The 10493-nt window shown below is 41.7% G+C and overlaps 1 protein-coding gene across 1 annotated transcript in view; it reads right to left on the bottom strand.

The window, feature by feature from the left end:
• Positions 1–5886: 5886 nt before the first annotated feature.
• The window catches only part of LOC127066701 (protein lozenge-like), a 19692-nt gene continuing 15085 nt past the window's right edge, over positions 5887–10493 (bottom strand). Inside the window, exons 4-6 of the mRNA XM_051000720.1 lie at positions 9409–9825; positions 8194–8378; positions 5887–7635 (exon numbers count right to left, since the gene is read on the bottom strand). Coding sequence (XP_050856677.1) covers positions 6973–7635; positions 8194–8378; positions 9409–9825 — 1265 coding nt within the window. The 3' untranslated portion in view covers positions 5887–6972. The remainder of the gene's footprint in view (positions 7636–8193; positions 8379–9408; positions 9826–10493) is intronic.

Here is a 10493-nt window from a genome sequence, read left to right as displayed (position 1 = left end):
ACTATCTATAATATCGATTGTTAGAAAGAATTTCTCGATCTTATGGAAGAATCTTACGTTAGTTTTCTCTGTCAGCTGTTCGAAAGCGCGATTACTATATACATATATTCGAAATCGAGACTAAGATAAATTGGTTGGTAACTTTTTTCTTTCTTTTTCCTTCTCTTTTTCTTTTTTTTTCATTATTTCAACGCGATCGTTTGCGTATGCGAGCCACGGAAATCTTTCACGATAACGAAGAAGAAGGAGAAGAAGCATTCCAAGACTAGGCGTATCCCGTAGGAGGTCGGAGCACTCCCTTGATATACAAGGAGAAAACGTGCTAATTGATCGCAAATACAAAATCGAGAACGAAAGAGAGATAGAGAGGGAGCAAAAGAGAGAGAGAGAGAGAGAGAGAGAGAGAGAAACAGAGAGATCGGTTTTCTATGGGTGCCATCTGAAGGAACTCGCGAGCAAATCTCGTACGGTCGCTTCTATAAACATGCTAATGGCGGTTCCCGATAATAAGTTAGTGCTTCGATAGTCGCTCGCACTCTTCTTTCTTCAGGGAGAAGGATGTACGCGCGACAGACAGACAGAAATTTCCTCGCGTGTACGTTTACGCGCGTTTACGCACTCTTTCTCTCTCGTTTCTCTCTCTCTCTCTCTCTCTCTCTCTCTCTCTCTTGCTCTTCTTAAATGCGTGTATATTGGAGGAAGGAGATTGTAGGTAGAGAAGAGAGAAAGAAAGAGAGAAAGAAAGAGAGAGAGAGAGAGAGAAAGAGCCTGGTCTGACCACAAGAGCGTGCTTTACAGGCTGATGCGTTGAGACACATCGACAGTCTTTAAGAGAGACAAAGCCAAAGAGAAGGAAAGGGAAAAGGATAGTGGTGGTTTAGTTAGTAGTAGTATTAGTAGAATAGTAGTAGTAGAAGTAGCGTAGTGGTGGTAAAGGTAATAGCGGTGGTAGTGGTGATGGTGGTGAAGAAGAAGAAGAAGAAGAAGAAGAAGAAGAAGAAGAAGAGGGAGAAAAAGAGGGAGAAGAGAAGCGAGGAGACGCCAAGGGAGAAGGGTTAGTAGCTCTTGTAACGCTATCGACCCTGTCGCTGTACATCACGTCGACACCATCCTAGTCGGCTCATTTCAGAGCCCCGAGTGTAGTAGGAGTTGGCTTCTGCGCCATTACTTCGCTTGCTCGGGCCAACACGTGCACACGCGCGCCTGCACGCACGCCTTACGAAAGAAGAGAGAGAGAGAGAGAGAAGAAAGAGAGAGGGAGAGAGAGAGTAGACACGCACGGTTTCTCGTACACGTACCTACGCCCTCTGCCAAGGTACACGCGAGCAACGAAGGTAGGTACTTACATTGCTGATGGTGACAACGTTGGTATTGGTATTGGTGATAGTGGTGGTGGCAGTGGTGGTGATGGTGATGGTGGTGGTGGTGATGGTGGTGGTGGTGGTGGTGGTGGTGGTGGTTGTGGTGATGGTGGCAGTGGTGGAGGTGGTTTTGCTGGTGGTTGTAAAGCTGCAGTCGATGTTACCACCGTTGCCCTCGCGAACGAGAGGGGAGCATTCGAGCGAAGAAAGGGGTGGGGAGAGCAAGAGAGAGAGAGAGAGAAAGAAAAAAATAGAAAGAGAGAGAGAGAGAGATGTGTGTGTGTGTGTATTATGTCCTCGATGCATACTCCTTCCAAGGAGTAGACAAGGATCTGATTACGTGAAAATAAATTGTGCCGGTCCGATAATACCGCTTCCTCGCTAATTTATATCTCGATTGCCCTTGTGAAAATAGTCAATTAAATGCATTCCACGGTGTTTAGAGAGAGAGAGAGAGAGAGAGAGAGAGAGAGAGAGAGAGAGAGAGAGAGAGAGAGAGAGAGAGAGAGAGAGAGAGAGAGAGAGACAGAGAGAAATGTTCGAATAATTATTATCCATGAGATTAACTCGACAGTTTCGACTCGTTTTTGCAAAGTTCTTTTTTGTTTCATCTTATCTATTCTTTTCCTTTTCTTCTGTTTCTTTTTATTTCTTTTTCGATTCGATCGATGGCAGGCAGAAGTTAGAAACGTCGATTGACGTCTGACGGCTTCGTGTCATCCCTTTTCCAACGTCCACTATTATATTCACGCGACACGTAGCGTCGTGTCCGATTAAAAGCTTCTGTCCATTTACGATCGATCGTGGATCGAATGATCCAGATGACGGTTCTGTTGTTGTCAAGTACAGCTGCCTGTTTATGTTGTACTAAGCTGTGATGTATGTATATGTATGCATATATATATGTATGTGTGTGTGTACGTACTTATGTATATATATACGTTACCGTCATGAGTAGTCGAGCTAGCACGACGATGACTATAATTTAGGTCGCAGACAAGAAAGATTAGGAGGGATCTAACTACGGCTTCTACCTTATGTGGAAAACATTTTTCTCTTCATCAATTAATGATAATACCTCTGTTCGTTATCGTGGAAATAACGAGAAAGAGAATAGCAAGCGTTTTCTAAAGTGAACTGTTCGTCTAAAAAATCTAATTTAACCAACATAAGCAAGAAATCATTTGCAGATAATAAAGTATTAGAGACAACGCTTTGACGTTTGAAGTGCCAATGTTCACGAAGTTCTTGTGTTGTTTTCTTTCCTTTTCTTTTCTTTTTTTTCGTTTAACAAATGACAAAACGATCGAAGAAAAAAACGTGTTAGACTCGTTAAATACATTGACGGTTCGATCTTCTAATAACTAATTACGTAAGAACTTTTAAACCCCGTCAACGAGTGAAGTTTCTAATCAGACGTAATGTAAAGATATATCTGTAGAAGTAGAAGAAAAAGAATAAAACTTTTCTGAGGCAAGAATACTCACTTAGCTGTTCTTATATCTAAGTATATTAAACTATTAAGAATGTCGGGAACGAAGAATTAATAAGTCGATACATTTTCTTATTTCTCTTTTCGATATCAAATCGAAAATAAATAAATCAAAATAGAAAGCACACGCCGAAAAATGACGAAACATTCTTTCAAACGAAACATCCTTTCCAAAGTTAATTAAAAGTCATACTTTCTTGTTTGCTTTTCTTTTCTTTTTTTTTTATTTCCTTCCCAAGAGAATCAGCAATGTTTCGAGTTTAATTTTATCGATAGATTCCATTGATCGCGTAGAATCAACCCGCGATTGCCTCGGTTTATGGGAACTCCTCGAAGGATCTCGTTCGGGGTCCATGAGCGATGATGCTGCTGGCTCCATCGTGCTTACACGTTGCACGGATTAATCCAGAGAGAGTGGAAACGTGCGAGAACGTCTGTTCGTTGTGGATATCTCCCGGCCATTTCTGTTTAATTGATCGTCCTGAAACGTTGGCACCGTATATGTGTCCCATGGATCGAAACTGATACCAGGACGGCGATTTCAATGGGCAGTAGACGAGCCAATTAGCTCCGTCCCAATGCTCAGGTACGCTCTCTCCTTCTATCTCTAACCCTTTCCTCCAATTTTCTCTCTTTCTCTCTCTCTCTCTCTCTCTCTCATCGGATATCTCGCTGGTACTCTCTCTCTCTCTCTCTCTTTCTTTCTCTCTCTCTTTTTCCTCGTCTCTGGTAGGATTCTCGGCCTATATGCGACCTGGAAGGCTTCCGGGCTGAGGCAGGACATTACGAAGCCCTCTCCGACTACAGACGGAACACAGAAACCAGGGTCCTATCTTATCCGCGGAGAAGTTTATAGCCCGGTCGACTCTAATTGGGCGAGAAATCATCGGGCACTCCTTTTCTCCGTCCCCGCTCACGCTCAAAGTGAGGACCACTCCACTAATTCACGATTTCTCGCGTATTATTGCCGGACCGCGCCTCACCGAATCTTCGAGCTTTGGTAGAAGATCCTACCAAGAAAGAGATAGAAAGAGAGAGAGAGAGAGAGAGAGAGAGAGAGAGAGAGAGAGAGAGAGAGAAAGGAAGAAAGAAAGATAGAGTCGCTTCCGTCCAGGACAAATTTGCGACGGCGCTTGATCGGCCCGACCAGGATCGAGCCCGGCTGCTCCCAACGAATTATTATCGTCGATTCCAACTGAAAAATCCATTAAACTCAAACTACTTCGTTGAGATTTTCGTGCTTCCGCGCTAGCAAGGAGCTATCATATCGGTCGAAAAAAAAGAAGAAGAGGAAAAAGAAAAAGGAAGCGAAAATGAGAAAGAAAGAAAAAGTTTCTGGACACGTTCGCGATTTACCGCTGGAAGGAAAGGTGAGCAACCCCCGAGCAGCAATATCTCATTGAGCCGAAAGAAGAAGAAGAAGAAGAAGAAGAAGAAGAAGAAGAAGAAGAAGAAGAAGAAGAAGAAGAAGAAGAAAGAGAGGAAGAAGACGAAGAAGAAGGAGGAGGTGACTTTAACGTCTACCTCTCGCTTCTTCCCATGAGCAATCGTAGCCGAGACGGGCACGACGTGCCCGGTAAGAGTAAGATCGTTAATCTTACTGCACCGATCGGTCTCAGATAGTAATTGTTACGTTCTCGTTTCTCCTGGCTGACTGCCTGAATCTGTCCGACCATCCGCATCCTCTCTTTCTCTCTTTTCCTTCGCAAGACAACTCACCCGCTTACTCCTTCTACTCCAACGAACTTCTCCGCTATATATACCTAAGTCTGTCTCTCTCTCTTTTTCTCTCTCCAACAGCCGATGGTAGGAGTGCCGAGCGTTCACCCACCACCGGGTGTTAATGCCTTTGGCAAGTTTGTTCGCATTACAATGCTGCCGATCTCTTTTCCATCCCTCTCTTTTTCTCTCCCTCTTTCTCTCTCTCTCTCTCTTTTTCTCTCTCGCTTTCTCTTTCTCTATCTATCTCCTTTTTTGCTCACGCACTCGCTATTTCCGTCTTCGACCGCTCCTTCTCTCTCTCTCTCTCTCTCTCTCTGTCTCTTTTGGTTTCTCACCTCAGGCTATCCGACTCTCGTCCTACCGAACGCATATCCACGATCCAGGGCTCCGAAGCATGGCCATAAATTTGCTGGTCGCGCTAACCGTTGACGGGAAGCACGATATCCGAAATGCTGGTGGATCCGGTGTTTTCGTGGGACACTCTTTCCTCTCCTCTCCTCTTTCTTCCTCCTCTTGCTACGTTCGACGGTGTGTCGCCAAGAAACCAGTTCCAAGGCAGATTCCTTATTTGCGAGCCCGACGAAACCGTAGATTCGAGTTAATCGTCGATGAGGCCTTCCCGACTCGCGCACTCCTTTTTAACACCTTCGCTCTCTCTCTCTCTCTCTCTCTCTATCTCTGTCTCGAGAGAGACAGAGATAGAGAGAAAAAGGGAAAGAGACAGTTTCTCCCATCCCACTATACCCCACCCCATCTCACAACCCCCGAGAAAAAAATAAACAAAAAAATATAAAAAAAAGAAAGACCCAGCGTAACGACGACATTCTCAATAAACTTGGTTGATCGATAAACTCCAAACTACCGAAATCCTTTCATGATCCATCGACGAACATGAAACATAATCGATCACGAACGTATTCCATCGGATAATCTAAAAGATAATTCGTTTCTTACCTTCGTGTTTCTTCATTATATTTTCGTTTCTTTCTTCTTCTTCTTCTTCCTTTTTTTCTCTTATTTTTTTCGAAAAATGTAACGATTTCATGCATCGTGAAATTGCACGCATACAGTGATCTTTTTTTTTAATTGTTTTATCGATGTAAGTTATATAGACGAAATCGTTCGGGATAACGAAAGGATAAAGGAAACAATATGTCCGTGAGTTAGAGTATCGTTTGAAAATATAAAAAAAGGATAAGGATTTTGTAAGAAACGAAATCAGGCAAGAAATAAATGTGTGCGAGTGGTAACGACAATTGGGATTATTGTAGACGCATTCGGAAGAACTGTGGGCCCTTTTTTCTTTCGAAATTACTTTAAGAACTTTTTTTTATGTCCTGTGTGGATATTTACAAACGAGTTCATTTTTTAAATAAAACGATATCTTAATTGTGTTACAATTTCATCATCATCTGCGTTCTTCCTTTCTCTGCTCCAAGTAGGAGCAAAGCGTACCCTTTTTTATTTTCCTTTGAAAAAAGGTACTTACGTCTTTTTCTAATCTAACGAGGCACTAGACATTTCCTCCTATCTTTTCTCTCTCTCTCTCTCTCTCTCTCTCTCTCTCTCTCTCTCTCTCTCTCTCGCTCCCGTTCTTTACTTACGATTCTGTACACAGCATTTCCTTCTCATTTTAACGACAGACGTATAATTTCCATGGCCGATGAAGATGGATTAGAGAGATGAAAGAAAAAAGAAAAAAAAAGAAGATAAAAACAGAAAGAAAGAAAGAAAGAAAGAAAAAACCAAAAAAAAAGAAGAACGAAATGACGATACTATCGAAACATAGTCCTCGATACAGTCCTACTCGATAATAATGTTACAGCGACACTGATGATATTGCATTTTTAATATTACACAGCGATACTCGGTAGCACTTAATCGTTAATCGTATTCGTAGTAAATCGATCGTAGTAATCGTAGTAAGTAGCTGAATAGGTACTAGAGACATTAGTTTGATAGAGAAGAGAATCACGTTCGAAAGTTTAACGAGTGATGATTACATCCGTTTTTCGATCTAAGTATACGAGTTCCACGATACGACACTAGAACGATTCGACGAGAGTTTTTCCTATAAGAATAAGAAAAAAAAAAACAAAAATATATATATATATTGTCCTCTGTCGTAGGAACCTCAAAAAGAGGATACGAGAGTTCATTCTCAAAGAAAAAGATTCTTTTTCGAGATCTTATTACAACGAACGTTTATAGTCCTCTCACTGAGACACTAACTCTGAGACCTTTTTTTATATATATATTTTTTTTCTTTTTCACCATAAGTTCGCACTCGAAAATTATGAAATCACCACCGTACGAACGAGATGAAAATAATTCTCTCTTCTTCTTTTATCTCGTCCTAGTATTCGTCTTCTTCCGCTTCCCCACTTCGAGTCAAATTCAACGATCGTGTTTGGTCAATTCGAGAGGTTGCTGATCGGTCCAATGATCTCTCCACGCGACCGGCGGCGAAGATGGGACATCTTGATCGGAATCTTGTACGTCGATTTCTTCGTCCTCGTCTTCGTCCTCGACGGTCTCATAGTCCATTCTTTGACCGGAACCAGGTCCACCAGGTCCATGACCAGATCTTTGAATCTCGTAGGTGGGACTCGTAGCTCGTGACAAATTCGAACGCGAATCCTCGCCAACCAGCTGACTGATCATACGAAAAGCGCTTGGTTTCTTTTCTGTTTGTTGCTGTTGCTGTTGCTGTTGTTGTTGTTGGTGTTGTTGTTGTTGTTGTTGTTGTTGTTGTTGCTGCTGTTGTTGGTGTTGTTGCTGTTTCGAAATCGATTCGAGCCTACCACCAATCCTCTCGTTAGACTCCCTCGAAGATTGCGACGAAGTCGTAACGACCGCACGAAACGCGCTACTTTCGCCTCCCATTCCTGCGATTGAGCAGCCCGACGTACGGCCGATTTCCATGCTGGACGCGGAGTGCGGCCGCGGCTGCGGCGGCGGTGGCGGCGGCGGCGGCGGCGGCGGCGGTGGTGGCGAACGCTTTAAGAGGTTCATTCGCTGATGACGACGCCACTTTGCCCGTCTGTTGGAAAACCAAACCTAAGAGTCACGAGTTAGGTCGTTAGATGGCTCGTTATCAACGTCTTCGTTTTGTATTTTTCTTTCTTTTCTCTCTTTCTTTTTTCTTTTTTGTTTACTCTCTTTGTTTCTTTTAATTCATTCATTTCATTCATTCATTCATTCCTTCACTCATTCATTCATTTATGTATTTATTTATTTATTTATTTATGAATTATCATATACCCCTATTATTCCTAAATTCTCTTTTTTCTTTTTCCCTTTTTATATATTTCCTTGAAATAATTCCATGTCGACGCAATTTACCGTACGCAGAGACGACACACTCTTTTTATCAATCATCCCAAGAAAAGTCCGAGAGAAATGTCTCGAGCATAGAAGAAACGAACGAAACATGAAGGAACGAAAAGGAAGAGGAAGGGCAAAGATAGAAAGAAAAAATAGAGGAAAGAAAAAAAATAGCAGAGAAAAAAAGAAGAAAGAGATATTCCAATGAACTCGAAACTCTCTGCTCTCGTCTCTGCGCACAGATCTCTGCGCGTTCCTTCCCCATTTGAAATTGAATCCGTTTGTCCTCACCTGTACGCGTGCCTCCGAGAGGGAGGTCTTCGAAGCCAACCGTTCGCGCGTCGACACGCAAGGGTAGTGCGACCTCTCGAACTCCTTCTCGAGTTCCTCGAGCTGCTCCGGACTGAAGGTGGTGCGATTTCGCCGGAACTTTGGCTGCTCGGAACCGTCCAAACTTCCGTCGTCACCGTCACCATCTGAGCGTGACAACAGAGAACAACGACTGTATTCGACGATACTATCGATCATTTTAATTAAACAATTAATCGAATCTCCACAATTAATTGATCGTCACCAAATATTCAATATGGTATTCAATAAGTACACGTATAAGATATTTTTATTTTCTTTCTGCGATTGACGTTTCTTCCTCCGATTAAATTAATTTATATTAAATAAATTAAATCATATTTATAATTATCTGGGAACATTTCTTTTTGTTCCCCTCGATAAAATATACGAAATAAAATATACGACAGGAGAAGCCATTGTTTTGCTTTACTTTTACATTCTACTAAATACCAATCCATGGATTGATTTTTATTCGTGCGGAATCGTTGATATAATGAGAATGAAAGCAATCATCGTCGAACTCGAAAAAAGTCCGAAATGTTTATGCAAGTTGACTGCAGCTGCGAGCATAAGAATTCATGTTGTTTACCATCCTTTTCTTTCAATTCGTGTGTGTTCAACTTGCGATATCTATGATTATTATGCGTGAAATTTGTTCGTTCATTCGTCCGTTCGTTTGTTCGTTCAAGAAAGAGAAAGAGGGGGGGGAGAGAGAGAGAGAGAGAGAGAGAGAGAGATAACCGCATGGAAGAAGATATACTAAATGATTTAGAAAAACGAAAACTTTTGTCTTTTCGAAAGTCTGAAAACACAACGTCTCGACAAATAATCAAAATACTTTACATTTTCATAAAATAAAATTCAATTTTGTACGAGTACAGAAGATAACATTACTTCTTATTCCGATATAAAAAGTTTACTTTAAGTATTTCACGATGGGAACAAAACATTTCGTTAAGAAAATAATTACGAAAAATTGTTTAACCAAGCCACTTAAACAAACACAATTCGATCCTAAGGAGGCTTAGGGGCAACCTTAACGGAAAGACGAAAGGAAGAAAGAAAAGAAAGAAGAAAAAAAGAGGAAAAAAAAAGATAAAAAAGGCATAAAAGAAAAAAAAGAAAAAAAAAGAAATTCTAAAATAAGATAATGACCTTGCAAGTATCCTCTCGCGATGGCGTCGGCAGCGTGCAAAGCATGATCGGCGGTGCCAGCAGCGGAGGCCGATGCGGCAGCGGCCGCAGCGGCTGCGGCACCAGGACTCAAGGATGGTGGTAAGAGCAAAGCCGAAGCCGCCCCCGAGATACCAGTGGCCAAGGGTGGCAGCATCCAGGGGTGTCCAGCAGCTCCTGGAGCCGGCCATCCGCTTGGAAGATGATGACTCGTCGTTGGATGCTGATGAGCAGCTGCAGCTGCTGCAGCAGCCGAATTAAAATATGGATGCGGCCCGGCCGCATACAATCCATAACCTGCTGCTCTCGCAAATTCCGCGGCAGCTCTCTCCGCAGCTCTGTTTCTTAAAATTCGATTGATACTGCTCACCGACGGTGCCGTCGCGTTACTGCACACACCTGTACAACAAGACATTAAAAAAAAAACGTTCCGCGTTTTCTCACTATTTCGATTTCTCCTCTTCCTTTTTTCTTTTCCTCTCTTTTTTCTCTTCTTCTTTTTCTTGTTTTTTCCTTTAATGAAAGACGATTGATTGCGTAATTTAATCTGCCATTACGATTTGCGCATATAAATTAATCGTAAAATTAATCGTTTCTGATGTGATATCGATGTCACTCGTATCAATCAACATGATCATAAAGCAGATTAATTAAAGAAGCAACATATAGATACATAATTTATATATATTATATATATATATATATCGATTCGAGATAAGATAGAATCTCTGAGCTTCGAGTTCGAATGAATGCCTTTAACGTTCGTTCGCCTATCGTTTCCGATCTCAAGCGAAAACTTCTCAAATATCCCCGGTGTTTATTTTAAAGCGTTACTTCCTCCGACTCTTGGTCTTGTGAATGAAATTGTGTTAAAATGGAAAAAAAGGATAGAAAAAAGTCACTTTTAAAGAATCGAATGCTTTGAGTCGTTCACCTTTTAGCAAGTGACTATTCTCTTTTTTTTTGAAGAGTAAAAGAAAAACAAAACAAAAAAAACAAGAAAAGAAGAAAGAAAAGGCATCGAAAAGAGGCATTACGAGTATCTTTCTTATGTAAAATAGATCTTA

Source organism: Vespula vulgaris, chromosome 10 (genome assembly GCF_905475345.1).
Source record: "Vespula vulgaris chromosome 10, iyVesVulg1.1, whole genome shotgun sequence".
In the NCBI taxonomy this organism is placed as follows: Eukaryota; Metazoa; Arthropoda; class Insecta; order Hymenoptera; family Vespidae; genus Vespula; species Vespula vulgaris.
Note: the sequence above shows the minus strand (reverse complement) of the source record. Positions and strands in the feature narration are given on the sequence as shown.